At 41.1% G+C, this 17,277-nt stretch overlaps 1 protein-coding gene across 3 annotated transcripts in view; it reads right to left on the bottom strand.

Moving 5' to 3' along the window:
- The window catches only part of LOC136863339 (17-beta-hydroxysteroid dehydrogenase type 6), a 246,628-nt gene that overhangs the window by 32,656 nt on the left and 196,695 nt on the right, over positions 1-17,277 (bottom strand). For 2 of the 3 annotated variants that reach the window (XM_068226402.1, XM_067139724.2), the window contains 2 exons: positions 5,130-5,312; positions 1,128-1,260 (listed from right to left, as the gene is read on the bottom strand). In XM_068226402.1, the coding sequence (XP_068082503.1) occupies positions 1,128-1,260; positions 5,130-5,312 (316 nt within the window). The remainder of the gene's footprint in view (positions 1-1,127; positions 1,261-5,129; positions 5,313-17,277) is intronic. The other variant, XM_068226401.1, reaches the window with a different exon arrangement.

The raw sequence follows: 17,277 nt of genomic DNA on the forward strand, positions 1-17,277 counted from the left end.
TACACGTCATACACTAAGCTAGAAGTTGAAGAAGTGGCGAGGAGCGGTGAAAATCAGCAGTTTTTAAACACTCAGGGAAGATTCGAGACCTTTCATGAATAATGTAAGACACACCCACTACATTTTATTGGTCGCTTAAAGTTACACATCAAAATCGAAGAAGAAACCTATGATTGGATGGAAATTAATTGCAGAAATTACAGATTGGCTAAGTTCAAAACTGGCGGAAAGTAAGGTTAATATTGCCAACCCACAAATGAAAGAACAAAATTTAATAAAGACAAAATCTTCTGAATACAAAATTTCTTCAAGAAAGTTCATTCACTTCGCCCCAGGGTGCATGATCCCAGTTTTACAGTAGAGACATCTATGAGAGAATGTCCACACTTCTTGATCAATAGAAAACAAAATACGTTGAAATCCACACAGTACTGACAACTTCGTAATCACAAAATTTCCGGTAGTGACATCTTCTGAGAAAACTTATAAATTGATACAGTTGTTAAAGTTCAGAGTTTCTCCTGTAGAGGAGTACTTTACGGCGGAAATTTCAAATGTGCGGCGTAGCGGTGTACTAGCCGGTACATTTACGAAACGAGATTTCCACTTCCGGAGGTGCATATGGCCTTGAGGTTCACTCAGCCTACACCAAAAATGAGTACCAGGTTAATTCCTGGGGGCAAAGGCGGCCGGGCGTAGAGCTAACCACTGTACCCCAACACGTGCCGAGGTTAACAATGGTGGAAGCGTTTACCTTCCACTCCTCCAAAGCTTTGCTTTTGCAGTATACAGTAGTAGGTGTGTGATTTTGTTTAGCTTTCAATCCGTAAACTGAAGGGGTATGGCGGGCCTCCTGGAAGGGTTTGTCCCCTCTCAAACCAGAAGATGTGTAGCAGATTAGAGAATGTGTAGGATGCAGTAGTTACGTATAGATGGAAAGGCTAGCACAGGACAGGGTGGCATGGAAGGCTGCATCAAAGTAGTCTATTTGCTGATAACCGAAACAATAATCCTTACATGTCAGATTTCTCAGAGTGCAACTCGTAAAGGAAAGAGGAAAAGGAGAAAATTTTTAAAATATTTACTACTTGAATAGAGAATTGAGTGTAATAAAATTTTCTCCTTACATGTAAAAAGCAGGCTCTATGGAGTGCACTGATATGGAGAATTTCTTTAATTCCTGGCGTAATCCTTCAGTAAAAGCGACTGATGCATGTTTGGAAGCGCAGTATGTCGTGATACCGGAAATAGATATGAAACCTGAAACAGAAGAACATGGGACAATATAACATTAATACACAAGGTGTTTAAAACTATTGATACAAACTGCAGGGTTGAGTACAGCGCAATTTGACAAGGAAACAGGTCCGGAAACCAACATATTGTTAGATATGACATAATCATATCTAAAACCGTTGTTCATGTTTTGTGTTCCAGGTACCAGGCTCAACATTGGACGTCAACAGCGCCTTGGATTTCTAGCGGCGTTTGAAACAGTTATCATGGCACCTTTGAACCCACATTTGCGCCCAGAAATATCCTGCACTGGCCCTCAGAGACGTTCTACGACCCTCATAGGTAATGTTCCGCGGAGCCCTCGTACCGTCCAAATATTGTAAGTGCTATTTGCACCTCGCTGCTTGAAATATATTCCCATCAGAAGCTTTCTTCTTCTTCAAAAAATGTGCGCACATATGACCTGGTGACTTTAAAATACCACGCAATTTCAACATCACTGTCCTTTGCGAGTATCACAACAAATTGCAGTGTGCCTTATCATATCTTGCGTTAGTTGATAGAGTGATACTGATGCTCCAACAAGATTAAAGTACAGCAGTTAATTCGCGCAAACCTGAAGGCGTACGCTCCCTCTCTATAATCTAAGTGACGAACTGGCGCAATGCTCTAGAGTAGGCCGATCAGGCTCACTCTAGGCTTTTCGTCTCGCGGGCACACAACATACAAGTGGGAGCGTGGGCGAACAGTGTGTGTGTTTCAGGCACACTGACGTTGTGGTTACGTAACAGATCGTGAACGTCAACACCGGTTGAAGATCTTCCAGTCGGTGTCGATCATTCTGGCGATGACCGAGTTCGAAATGGAGGCAGAAACTAACGAAAAATCCTACAATGCAGAGTTATGGCATCAAAAAACATTTTGTAATGTAGCCTGCGCAAAGAATTTGAATGTTCACTATTAAATTTTAAGAGGGGTATGCACTGGAATCATTCCTAACATAATATGAATATTCGCGGACAAGTTGTGGCTTATTGCTGCTTGAGTTTAAATGATATGATCACCTCACCAACAATCCAATAATGTTTACTGGGAATAGCATTCGTTAGGTTAATTATCTGAGGGCATATTGTATACCTACTTTGTATTATATTTACAGTATTGTTGTACCTTAACTTGGAGAGAAAATAGCTGTTTCTTCCCCCATGACGAAACTCACGTGCGATTCAGAGGCTAGCCGTTTCATTGGACGTCTGATGATAAGTGCTAAATGCTATTTTTAAGAAACTAGATGGACAGGGAAAGTCAAATAACATTACAGCACTGTGCAAAAAATCAAGCATTAAAGCTGTCGAATTATGCAATAAATATATTACGTTTTACTGAATGAATAACGTGAATTTTATTTTTCTTAGCCATTCCCACCCCAAAAAACTTTAAATCGTAGCTTGAATACTTCAATTCCGTATCTTTGTACATTGTAACACAAACATTGTAGCGGGCGAGTTGGCCGTGCGGTTAAGCGCGCCCAGCTGTGAGCTTGCATCCGGAAGATAGTGGGTTCGAACCCTACTGTCGGTAGCAATGAAGAAGGTTTCCCGTGATGTCCCATTTTCACACCAGGAAAATGCTGGGGCTGTACCCTAATTAAGGCCACGGCCACTTCCTTTCCACTCCCAGGGCTTTCCTATCCCACTGTCGCCATAAGAACTGTCTGTGTCGGTGCGACATACATAAAGCAAGTCCTAAAAAAAGTTGTAAAATGTCATTTTCTTTGATAACGAAAATGTAGGAATATAAAACCATGTCTGTTAATATCGAGCGCAGTATAAATCAAACACTAATATTTAAGAAAAGTAGGGTTTCCTTGTGATAAAGTGTCTCTTTTATACTGTACACCAATCAACATTTTCCTGTGCGAATAAAGCTTCGTAGTCACAATCGAAAGTCATTGCGCCTGTCCCGTGGCGGATGTGTTCGCTCCACTGATCTCTACAGTATACATGGCTGGCTGGTAGCTTGGGTAGCAGTAAGCCGAATAGAAGATGACTGGCGTAGTAAGATGGCAGCGAGCGCACGGTGCAGGAGATCACGAGGAGCGTGCTTGCTTTGTTTATGCTTAGTTCCTTCGAGCATACAAACAGGTAGCGAGGGCGCTCCGTATGTTTCTACAGGCCAAGCGTGGCACCAACATCAAGCTCTGAGCGATCAGCTGATGTAGGGAAAAAACAAGCCGGTATTCCATAAGAAGAGCATTACGGAGTGTTTTTAAATCCCTATTTAAGCGTGCTCCTTATGATTAATTGATTTAAAGTATTCAAGATGGTGACAAATGCTATTCCCTGGAATATTTCCTTTCATTTTTGTACGAAAAGTTTTAAGTGTCACTATATATGTGTAATATTTGGATATGTTTAAGTATCAGTTAAGCGTTACGGTGGCGTGATTAGGCCTTACGTGGTTAACACTATAATTACCACTTTTTTATACACTAAAACGACGAACTATGAACTCTACGCTATAAATTACACATTTACAAAGGAATTAAGATGAAACACATCAATGAAAAATCACTAGATTAATAGATATTTCACTCGCTGAATTGAAACCACATGTTACTTCTGCATGTTAGTAAAATATAAACAAGCAAGGGAGCCATGCTTGTACTACTACGATTAACATAAATACGAATTCCTAAATATAAATAATGCAAATACGGTACATGATATATTTAAACTATCAAAGTATACATGTGTGGCAGATATACATTGAGTACTATTTGGAAGAGGTACAACGTTCTCTCCGTCAGTTCAAATTAAAATATTTCCTAACATAACGTAATTGTATTGATTACGTAGTAAACAAGTGACTGTCAGCATGCTAAGGTGTACTTCTACGGCAAATACGCCGCGAAATACTTGAAGATCCAGCGAAAAACACACAGTAAACTATCATTATGCCATTACAGGAGAAGTGGGTGTGGTTCTGGACTTTTAAATGCCCCGCGGGCTCATATTAAATGCCTTCTACAAGCTTTAAACAAGCCGGAATGATTAAAATAAAAACATTTTCTGAAAGAGGAAGAATTGGGCTATTTTTGTATGGATAAAAAGAAAAACCGAGCTTTTGGCGGAAAATACGAAAAATTCAGTCATACCTCCCCTTAAGAATGCATAATTTCGTGGCATACATGTATACAATTTACAGCAATATTTCCAGAAACTGTTCTTCACTCGTATTGTGTTACCGATCGCTAATTGCATGTATTCAGCACCTATTTATCGGACGTTATTATACATTCATTTTTATTGCTATCCCGGAGATCTACTGACCTCGGAATGACGTGTCAGTGTTCCGAATGTCCTTGTGCTTTGAGTGAACATGTCCCTATATTTTTAATTATTCCAATGCGCCATAATTGCGATTTAAAATTGATTATATTATCATTGCTTCCCCATAAGGAGAGCTCTAGGATGGGTACACCAACATGGCGGACCGCGCGCTCAACTTGGCGTACTTTCTCCTGCAGCTGATAGCTGCCATCAGCGATCCATGTATAGAGATCAGTGGTTCGCTCCCTCACTTGACTGTGACACGCTTGGCACGTAAAGTAAAATCAAGCCAGCCCGGCTGCACTGGGCTGGTCTCAATGGGCGCCCAGCTGCGCATCTCTGCTGTAGAGTCTCAGTTTCAAACACGAAAATCCCGGGTTATATCCCAGGCGACTTCAGGTGGGATTTCTTAGCAGGAATAGCACATGGTGATGGGAAAGACATCCGATCTTAGACTCGTAGCAAAATCCAAAATTGAACTTAAGTGCTACGCCGTCATATCATTGACGTGGGAAAAGTATGCTATGCTTTGAACACAGTTCATAATTTATAAACACATACCTGCTACACTGTTGACATTAACTACTCTTCCTTTGGACTGTCGCAGTAGTGGAAGCAATGCTCTTGTAACTCTCAGCTGGCCGTAAACATTTATATCAAATATCTTCTTTATGGAATCAAAGTTTTGCCATTCAACTTCAGCAAAATCGGCGATGCCTGCATTATTTACGACGGCCCATAAAACTGAAAAAGAATTCGTCAGCACATAAATAAGAGACAGTGTATTCTAATACATACATACTGCACCCATATTTTATGATGTATAAGTATTTTTATTAAATAAAGAATTATTTCTCTGGTGCAGAAGCGTTACATAAGAAAATGAGAATAGTGCAGTGTACTGAGTTGAGCAAAGTTGGTACAACAGATAACGCAACTCGCCAGGTGGTGAACGTCTGTTGATTATAACGCAGAAAGAGAGAGAGACGATTTTCTTACTGAAGTTACAGCGTAGTTCGTGAAACAGAGAAAGAGATATTGTGTTCTCTTTGGAGAGGGAAAGCTGCTCCAAGAAGTGATTGTCTTTGACTAGTTTCAACCAGTGAGAAAGTTTCTATCCTCACTTGTCTGATATCAGAAAACGTGACTATCTGACCTAACTGCAGTAGTAAAATGAAATTGCCGTGCTGAGTGGCTCTGGCCTTCTGACCCCAACTTGACAGGTTCAATCTTGGCTCAGGCCGGTGGTATTTGAAGGTGCTTAAATACGTCAGCCTCGTGTCGGTAGATTTACTGGCACGTAAAAGAACTCCTGCGGGACCAAATTCCGGCACTTCGGCGTCTCCGAAAACCGTAAAAGTAGTTAGTGGGACGAGCAAGTGGCCGAGTGGTTTGCGTCGCGTAGTTGGAAGCTTCCATTCGGGAAATAGTGGGCTCGAACTCCACGGCCGGCAGCCCTGAAGATGGATTTTAGTGATTTTGCATTTTCGCACCAGGAAAATGCTGGGGTTGTACCTTAATTAAGGCTACGGTCGCTTCCTTCCCATTCCTAGCCCTTTTCTACTCCACAGTCACCATAAGACCTATCAGTGTCTGTGTGACGTAGGCCCTAAATAAAATTGTAAACAATTTTATGTTATCAAATTATTTAAAATCTGTTCGTCACAAGTTTGTAGATTACTATGAGGATACCACTTTCCGAAATAGATTAAATCACGCCGGAGATTTCGTCTGGTGAACTTATAATATATAGCAACGCTGACCGACTGGGTACTAATTTGACAGTTGCACATATTTAAAGGTAGCTGTCATTTGCATGCAGTATTTTATTCCTGAAACGGCCATGTTTTAGGCCATGCTAGACTTTTCTTTTCACTTTTATTTTAACCTATTCAAACAAAATTAATGAGAGGGGTGATAGAATTACGGATGAATGATTAATTGGTAATAAGTGGATTTGATGATTAGCTTCATTGTTTCTATGCATGCTATGAGGTGACATTGTCAAACATAAAAGTGTTGAGAGATGTCTTGAGTCACTGAGAAAATAATCATAATAATAATATGAATGATAATAATAACTTTTCCCGAAATAAAAAGGCAATTAAAACCAACATGATTAGATAAATTTGCCTGTTGAATAATAATTCAAGTTGGAATTCGAATTATAAATTGTATCAGGGGTTACGTGTGTTAACGTAAATTTCAGGCGATGAGATGAAGCTTAAGGATACTTTACATTCAGTGGTGTTGGTAGTGGTAGATTACGGCCCGACAGATTTAGAGAAGTATCTGCGGCATGACGTGTCGTCGATTCGTATTTTGTGGAATTAAGTAATAACGTATTATGATGCTTTATCAGGATGATGAGTTGTAGGATCTACTCCAGATTTGTGTATTTCATTGTGAGAATTAGGTGAATTTAAGACGTGACGTCTTATATCGAAGGTATATTTTATGGACGTCTTGGAACACGGCAGTGTGGCCCTGTGTTCATTTGGAGTTATTTCTCGGTCATATTTTTCACAGGGTATGTGGTTAGAAACATTGTAGTATCCCGTAAGCATTAATGTCGAGCCAGTAAAGATTTGTTTACCTCCAATGAAACGTTGTAAATTCATAGGAGTAATGAAAGATAGGAACAGCGTTAAGAATGCCCCATTTAAGTTGTAGAGAAGATATTCAAGTGTGTGATTCGGAGGATGTCTTAATATTCATGTGATTCACAGAATGTCAATTCAAAATTGAGAGATTAGAGGAATAACTTATAAATATAGGAGCACGGACGTTTTTTGTTTTTGTGTTTAGAAATTTTAACATGAATAAAATTGTACCGGGAGGTACACCTCAACTTCGCTCATTCAAAATAAGCGCCTAAATGAACTCCTCTATCTACCAAAAGGTGAAATTGATACTACAAGAAGTTGGAACTTTAATCGGAAGATGTCACCACTGAAATATAAAGTAATTGTGTTATTGCGAAGTTTCCTAAACTGATTGCATTTCTCCTTGTTTTGTTTTGCTATACATCAAGAAGTTTGGACATTTTTCCACAGACGTCACTACCAAAAAACTATGAGCATGCACTCTGGTGCAAGGTAAAGGAAGTTGTTATAGAAAGAAATTTTGTGTTTAGAGGTTTCCCCAACTTTCGATCTTTTTAAATGTAATTCTAGGTTTGCAACACTTCTGTTTCATTCCGCCTGTTTTGAATCTGGCCAATAAAAAATTTCTGTAATAGTGAAGGGTGCCTCTGGAAGGATAGACATTGTAATTTAGGGAGCAAGTGCTCTTGAATTTGGGGAGTTCTGCCCTTGACTAAATTATTCCTTATTTTGAATTGTAAACTTGAGCTGGTAGCTCAGAAATTGTAAAACTAGGGGCTTGCAGCCCAAAATTGTTAAAGTTCTGAATCTTGAATTTTTCCAAGTCTCGTTTCAAGGCATTGTACCTGTTTTTTCCTTTGTTATTCGACCTAGTGGACATTTGTTCAGTTTTTTTAATATTGAAAGAAATATAACCTTTGTTAAAATTTTAATTCAATTCTTGATATTGTAGTTAGACCCATTCAAGTCCGCACCTTCTTTCACCTCTATGCGTTCCACAGATACCCCGGAACAAGTGGTAGCCGAGCGTGGTTGAATGGGTCTAAATCAAGCCCCTTTTGACGAATAAACATAGGATCTCTAAGAATTTTCTCGGTCGCTGGGAGTTTATCTAAATTTGTAAGTTTTCTATCATCATGTCTGGCCCTCGCTAAGTCCTCTATCCCAGGTACTTGCGCAAGGAGGAATCGATCTATGAGTTACTCATTAGAATTGTTCAATCTGGAGGCACGGTTGCCACAGATACTGTCAAACTTAAAGAGTCATTTGAATTGACAATTTGCATCTCAATTTTGGGGGAGAGAAAATTGATGAGGCTCTATCCACTATTACTGACAATACAACCGAATTAGCGTCTGTAGTTAGTTTTTTTGAAGTAAGCGATCCAACTGCTAACCAACTTAAAAGAGTACAGGCTAGATGGCTCCATTTTTATATTAAGGCTAGGGACCTATTGTCTCTAAAAATAAAAGAAGATCATGCTAAGGAGGCTAGTAATTTAGTTGACCATCTATCAGGAATGTCAAATAGAGTTAATCAATTGACTGGGGCAGCTGCTCCCAAAACCGACCAAGCCCCTGTGAAAAACATAGCGAGTGAGGAGGATTCTTCCAAAATGGTAGAACAGCCCCATTGGAAAATGAGTCTGGTCATCCGAAACAAATTCTACCCTTCTTTTTGAACAACCCTGTGTTTGAAGCGTCTCAACACTCTAGGCCGTCACCAATTGTGTCACCCTGTCTTAGTAGTTTGCCCCATCCATTGGCTATGTTGCTTAGGGGAATTCCTAAATTTTCAGTAAACTCCACTAATTATGTCATTCCATTTCTCAGGTTTTTAGTTGAATTCCAAGATCATGCTCTAGTGTTTTCCCTCTCTCATCCGCAAATTCTTCAAATTATGTATCCATATTCCGTAGGCGTCCTCTCGGACAAAATAGTTAAGGCCATTGCTGTTTGATCATCCATAGAAGACGTCCACGCCAACCTTTTGGCAACTTTCATTCCGGCTAGGGCAATGTCCTCTTTAATATAGAAGTTCTACTTTAGGGTACAACGTCTGGACGAAAATCTTGCGGACTTCATCCAAGATATCAAATTTTATACTCGAGTGTTCGCTCTGCATTTTTCTGAGGACCAAATAGTGCAAACTATTGTTGAAGGTATCTCTCCACCGTATAGATTTTACTTATGTTTTGAGTCTCGTCCCCAAACCCTGGCAGAACTAGAGGGTATGGCTGTCTCAGCTGAAGGAGTGAGGTAAGCCGACACCTTAAGAGTTGCGAAGGAGCCCCCTCCATCTTCTAACAGTTTTCGGCCTCCACCTCACCGGACCTTCACCACCCGCAAATGCTATGCTTGTGGGTCAACGGAACATCTGCGTAACAAGTGCCCATTGATAAAAACGAGTGGGACAAAGAATGGAGTAGGGTCATCACAAGGATGTATCAAATGTGGCTCGTTTACTCACCTCCTGCTCAACTTCTGGCGCAACCTCCGCGAACTCTAATAATATAAAGTGACTAGTGTCATCGGCTGAGTCGGCATGTTCATCTTCCCAAGGCTCAGCCCCTGTTAAACCCACCGAAAGCTCTGGTAAGGGTAAGATTTCTTCTAATCCATCATTTGAAGACCCTAAAGAATGCCTCAGAATTGCGGTGGAGAACCCCGCACTTGTACCATTTCTTAAAATTGAATGAATAGTGAACCTATCACTGCTCTATTAGACTCAGGGAGCGTGTGTTCTATGATTTCGGCTGAATGATATTCCAAACTAAAAACTGTTTGTAACTTTCCTGACCCTTTTTCGTCTACTGTCGAATGCGTTTCTGCTAACTTGCTAAAATTCGTATTTCTAAATTCACCTGGAAAATAAAATTGTTGGTGGCTAAACACTTGTCGTGCCCCGTAATATTGGGAGCGGATTTCATGTCTTCTACTGGTCTGGTGCTCGACATTCAGAGCAAGTCGTGCACCTTCAAATTTGCTAATAATTTTAAAATTCCTTTGCTCAAATGTAACTCTGTGTCATGTTCATCTGTTTCGCCTACCCAGGATGAGATGTTGTTAGACCTTAGACATCTACCTGAGGAGCAGGCTGAAAGTATTCGTAAATTGTGTCAGTCGTTTCCTGATGTATTTTCTGATACACTTGGTGTTACTGACCTTATCGAATACAAGATTGAGGTTACGGATTCGATTCCAGTTAGATTTCCGACTTATAGTGTGTCCCCACCTAAAATGATGGCTCTTATGGAGATAATCGATCAGATGTTCAAAGATGGTATTATTCGACCTTACAAGTCGGCGTATTCATCGCCTATTTTTCTGGTGCCGAAGCCCCAAGGTGGCTTCAGGCCTGTGATTGATTATAAGGCTTTAAATCGTAAGGTGGTGTTACAATCTGTGTCCCACCGGGCGAGTTGGCCGTGCGCGTAGAGGCGCCCGGCTGTGAGCTTGCATCCGGGAGATAGTAGGTTCGAATCCCACTATCGGCAGCCCTGAAAATGGTTTTCCGTGGTTTCCCATTTTCACACCAGGCAAATGCTGGGGCTGTACCTTAATTAAGGCCACGGCCGCTTCCTTCCAACTCCTAGGCCTTTCCTATCCCATCGTCGCCATAAGACCTATCTGTGTCGGTGCGACGTAAAGCCCCTAGCAAAAAAAAATTTGTGTCCCTTCCTGATCTTCACTCTCGTTTTCCATAGTTTCGGAAAGCCAAGCTTTTTACCATCCCAGACCTTAATCAGGCGTACAACCAGATCCCTCTTGCTGAAGAATCGAAACATCTAACAGCTTTTGCCACGGATTGGAACTTGTATGAGTACAACCGTGTGCCTATCGGGCTCTCCACCGGGGCAGCTGTTCTCACTAGACTGCTAGATAGGGTCTTCTCCGAGATCATATTTGAATACTTGTATCACTATCTTGATGATGTCGTCGTATTTTTTGAGACCTTTGGTGAACAACTAGATCATCTAAAGGAAGTACTCGATCGCCTTCGTAAGGCCGGGATGACTGTCAAGTTATCTAAGGTAGCTTTCGCTAAACCTTCTATGTCATTCCTAGGGCATATTGTGTCACCCGATGGTGTTTCTACTGATCATTCCAGAACACAGGCCATACGTGATTTCAAACCTCCTAAGGACATCAAAAGTATTGCCAGGTTAATAGGCATGGTGAATTTCGTCATAAAATTTATTCCTAACTTTGCTAACTGAGCGGCGCCTTTGAACTTACTACGTAGGAAAGGGGTCATATTTGAATTGGGGCCGTCTCAACAAACCGCTTTTGAAGATCTGAAATTAGCTCTCTATATGTAACGCCACTGTCTTAGCCATGCCTGATTGCTCAAAGAAATTCATTGTCCAAACCAACGCCTCATCATTGGCGGTGGCTGCTGTCCTTCTTCACGAAAATGAACTCGGAAGGCGACCCATCGCTTATGCTTCTAGGACATTGTCGGCTCAAGAGGCCAAATATTCCATCTATGAACTTGAGGGTTTGGATGTTTTCTTTGTACTAGAGAAGTTCCGACTCTATCTGGAACATGTCATATTTGACTTAGAAATTGATAACCAAGCTTTAAGTAGGGTATGAGCTAGGCCGCGTCGTACTGGTCGCATAGCCCGCTGGGCCATCAGGATTTCCTCTTTCCTGTTTGATGGGCGGCATATCAGAGGATCTGAAAATGTTGTTGCGGACGGACTCATGACCTGGAGACCATCGAACAGGAAGATAATTCTTCTCTTCCCACGCCCATACATTCGGGCGTTAATGCCATTCTAACTGATGTCCCCATGTTGCTTCGGGATATTGAAAAATATCAGCGTGAAGATCCTGTGCTGGCCCCTATTATTGAAACCCTTTCTTCTGGGGAACATGTCGTTCCTTATGTATTGAGAAACGGGGTTTTGTGTTGCCCCTCGAAGCATGATCAAAAGGTGAAAGTGATGATTTCAGCTGTGCTTGTACCTATGATCTTCAAATACTATCATGAGACCCCGTTAGGGGATATTTACGCATCTTCAAAACTCGGGAAAAGATACGAGAGATGTTTATTTGGAAAGGGATGGATGGCGAAATTCGTGAATTGGTAAAAGCTTGTAAATCTTCCTTGCTTAGTAAGCCAACCATGTCCACTAAGCTAGGCCTATGATCATCTCATCAAGCGTCACGCCCCATGGAACGCATATGTATAGACTACGTCGGACCCTTCCCCCAATCAAAGGGAACGCCAATAAATTCATTCTAATGTGTGTAGATGTTTTCACTAGATTTTCCTGGTTTTTCCGACTAAGCTGGCAACCGCTCAGTCTACTATTTCTTGTTTGAATACCATATTTTCTCCTTTTGGCCCCTGCCAATATATAGTTTCTGATAATGTTAAGGCATTCATATCCTACTTATTCCGTAAATTCTGTTTAGATCTATCTATATTACATGTAACTACTTCGGCTTATTATCTTCGACCAACTCTGGCTGAGCGGGTCAATCGTAATCTTTGATCTGGTCTAATCGCATTTCATCATGAAGATGATACCAGGTGGGATACGTCCCTGCATTGGTTGGCCTTTGCTTTGAATTCGGCGGTTCATGAGACCTGTAAGTTTACTCCAGCTTCTCTTATGTTTAAATTTGTCCCTAACACGCCGATCTCTAACCTTTGGTCACTTAATGATATATTACCAGCAACAATAGTTCCCGATAATATTAGAGTTGTATGGAAGAAGGCTAAATCCAATCTTAAGGCTTCCCATTCAAAGGTTAGAAAAAGATATGATCGTGGACGGAGGTCCACCAATTTAAAAGTCGGAGATCAAGTCATGGTTAGTAATTTTGTTCCTGCGGGCAAGCTTGCCCCCAGATTTCATGGTCCGTGCGTTATTTTAGAATTTTTTGACACCAGTTACATTATTAGACAATAATCCAGCCACAGAGAGTATTTTTAGGGTTCACCTCTCTCAGGTGAAACCTGTGTAATTTCATTGTCTACTTTAGCCATCAACATTTGGCAGGAGTCAAAGGTTATGTTTCTTTTTAAAAAAAATTGATAAAAATAGATTTAAGGATTTCTGCCCTGGTTGGTATACTACGATCTTCCCGTCTGATTTTTCCTGTGGTCAATTCCCTGGTGCCCATTACCAAGCCAGGTCTCCTCCATCCACGCATTATTGAGACATACATCACCACCAACGCCGGCCGCCCCTCTGCCTCTCAAATAAAGATCGTACTCTCCAATCTCAAGCAACACCAATTCTGTCGCCCAGAAATTATTATTTCAGTACCCCCTCAGCGGTGGGCGGCCGTATATCCACATCTCGCGAGAGATACCGGAGCGGTGACTGGGCCTACTCCACTCTAGTGAGGCGTCCTTCTGTATGGCGCGCCGGAGTCCATCTTCCCAGCAAAGGCTGAAGTGCGGTAACCCTACCGCCAACACATCTGAGGACTGTACATATACATCTAATCTGCGGCGACCATCGCCACAACTACCCCTCTCATAGTAGCGGGAGAGGTGTATCTGAGGGTACTTGGGGGGTCCGGGCGACCTCACTTGGGTATCGGCAGCGGCGGCTGGTCTTGCCGTCAAATCTATCAGCATGTTTTTAACTTTTTACGACCTTAAGGACACCTTATATCTGGATTTACAAATTTGTCTACAAATCAAACGTCGAAAAAGGACTTACAATTTTTTCAACTGGTATTTTTTTTTCAAAATTTCTTCTGCGTCACCCCCAGGATGGACATTTGGGGGGTGGGAGGTCTGTACCGGGAGGTACACCTCAACTTCGCTCATTCAAAATAAGCGTCTAAATGAACTCCTCTACCGACAAAAAGGTGAAACTCAGGTGAAGCTCAGAAATTGTGAAACTAGCGGCTTGAAAAACGAAATGGTTTGAAGTTCTGAATCTTGAATTTTTCCAAGTCTCGTTTCAAGATTGGCATTGTACCTGTTTTTTCCTTTGTTATTCAACCTAGTGGAAATTTGTTAAGTTCCTTTTTAATATTGAAAGAAATATAACATTTGTCTTCTTCTTCTTGATCTGTTTACCTTCCAGGGTCGGTTTTTCCCTTGGACTCAGCGAGGGATCCCACCTCTACCGCCTTAAGGGCAGTGTCCTGGGGTTTCAGACACTGGGTCTGGGGATACAACTGGGGAGGATGACAAGAAACTCGCCCAGGCGACCTCACCTCCTATGCTGAACAGGGGCCTCGCGAGGGATGGGAAGATTGGAAGGGATAGACAAGGAAGAGGGAAGGAAGCGGCCGTCGCCTTAAGTTAGGTACCATCCCGGCATTTGCCTGGAGGAGAAGTGGGAAACCACGGAAAACCACTTCCAGGATGGCTGAGGTGGGAATCGAACCCACCTCTACTCAGTTGACCTCCCGAGGCTGAGTGAACCCTGTTCCAGCCTTCGTACCACTTTTCAAATTTCGTGGCAGAGCCTGGAATCGAACCCGGGCCTCCGGGGCTGGCAGCTAATCACACTAACCACTACACCACAGAGGCGGACTTACAAACATTGTTAAAATTGTAATTCAATTCTTGATATTGTAGTTAGACCCATTCCAGCCCGCACCTTCTTTCACCTCTCTGCGTTCGACGGATACTACGGAACAAAAATAATGCACGAATATTTGATTGTTCAGGTATAAATTAAGATAGAACTCAAGTGTCAATATGCAGATGCAGAGTTTATTTTTGATGAAAGTACTTCTTGGTGGAATTTACCAGGATTAATTGATAGTACAAACCCTGGGCAAAACAGTCATGCTTTATGAAATGAATACTTCGTCATTAAGGTGTGCTGTGAAGTTATTTCAATTAGATGATGTTAGAAGGAAGCCGGGAAATCGTGAAGCTAGGATTGCATATCTAAGATTGACTTAAGAATAATAATAATAATAATAATAATAATAATAATAATAATAATAATAATAATAATAATAATAACTGTTACGGAGATATCCGTGGTAGTTAGAGGTGAAAGAAGGTGCGGGCGGGAATAGGTCTCAACTACAAAATTAAAGTTAATTTAAAACTTCAACAAAGGTTATATTTTCAAACTTAACAGTGGTGACATAGAATTTGAAAACTTAACAAGTCAACAACAAGCCAAAATCAGGTACAAAGAAATTATAAGTGTTAGGGGATAATGCAAGATCTGGGCTTCTAGCCCCACAATAACAATCCTTGAGCTATGAGCCCAACGTTACCAATGTACCCAGTTCACACAAAGGGGCAGAAAACCCCAATCATGCCAAGGAGCACTTGCTCCCAATTACAATGTTAAGCCTCCTAGAGGCACGTTTCACACACGAGAAAGAGCAGATGCGCTCTCAAAGTCTTCAAGCCTATTTAAGAGGCCATAAACTGACTCTACATTAACTGCCTTCAAGGCACACATACAGTGAAACAGGGGTATCTAAGACACAATCTACTGGGCCTTCGCAGGAAGGAAAACAAAACGGGTTAAGTAAATGGCCCAAAATACAAAATTGAATGGAGGCGATAACTTGCACTCCTACACCAAGTTTTTGTCTAAAACCTATCTGGCGCTAGGCCGATCATACAGGGGCTAATCCCAAGCTAGGGAGGTGACACATATGAGAAAACTTAACTACATTAAAGAAGAGAAGAACGGTTATGAAAACGTAGTCACCTCCTTTTCAAAAATGAAGGGGATTTCGAGAGGGTGAAGCACTCTCTATCCCCGCTTTACAGTAAAAGATATTTGTAGATTTCACATAGACAGAAAAGATTTACATTTTAAAAAGGTAGGTTACATACTAAATGTTTCGAACCCTCCCCGAGAGTTAAACTGCTCAGCTAGCAAGAAATGAAGATGTTAACAGGCAATTACCTTGTAGAAGAACAGCTGCTAGAAAAGAGAGGCGCTTCCCGCACCCTGATACATATTCACACACTAAGAGAGATGTTACTGAGTGGCCCCGAGACAAGAAAATCAGCAGTTTTTATACCCTCGTGGAAAATTCGAGACCTTTAATGAATGATAACAACCGGCCCACAAACTTTTATTAGATAACAGCAAAAACTAATACACAAGACGAGGAAGAAACACCTTATTGGTGGAAAATTAATTACAAAAATTCATGATTGGCTACATTCAAAACAGGCAGAAAGAAAGGATTTATATTGCCAACCCACAAACCACAGAACAAAATTCAGTAAAGACAAAACTTAAGCATACAAAATTTCTTCAGGAGAGTACATTCCTTCACACCTGAGTGCGTCATCATAGTTTTGGTAGAAACATCTTCCGAGAAACCGTTGAGTTAATACAGTTGTTAAAGTTCAGGCTTTCTCCTGTAGAGGAGTTTCAACTGGCGCAATATTTGAATTAGCGGCGTGGAGGTGTACCGCCCGGTACAATAATAATAATAATATTAATAATAATAATAATAATAATAATAATAATAATAAAAGTACCGGGCGGTACACCCTTACGCCGTAGTTTAAAATCTTGCTCCAATAATTCCTCCTCTACAGAAGAAACTCTGAACTTTAAAACTGGATCTACTTAAACTTTTGCTCTGAAGATGTCACTGTGTTAATTTCGACGTGTTTTTGTTTACTATTTATCAAGAAGTTTGGACTTTGTCTCATAGATGTCTCTACAAAAAACTATGATCATGCACCCTGGTGCGAAGTGAAGGAACTTTTTTTGAAGAAATTTTGTATTCATAAGTTTTTGTTTTTACTAAATTTCGTTTTAAGGGTTGGCAATATTAACCTTTTCTTTCCGCCAGTTTTGAATTTAGCCAATCCAGTATTTCTGTAATTAATTTTTGACCAATCGTGTTATTCGTCTTCGATTTTGTGTGTAACTGTGAACTCTAGCCAATAAACGCCTGTGGGTGTGTCTTAATTATTCATGAAAGGTCTCGAATCTCCCCCGAGGGTATAAAAACTGCTGATTTTCCTGTCTCTCGGCCACATCATCAACACCTAACTTAGTGTATGGACGTGTAGCAGGAGGCGGGAAGCGCCTCTTTCTTCTGGCAGCAGTTCTTCAGTAAAGTAATGGCCGCTTAACATCTTTATTTCTTGCTAGCTCAGCAGTTTAACCCGCGGGGGAA

The sequence above is a fragment of the Anabrus simplex genome, chromosome 2 (genome assembly GCF_040414725.1).
Source record: "Anabrus simplex isolate iqAnaSimp1 chromosome 2, ASM4041472v1, whole genome shotgun sequence".
NCBI lineage: Eukaryota > Metazoa > Arthropoda > Insecta > Orthoptera > Tettigoniidae > Anabrus > Anabrus simplex.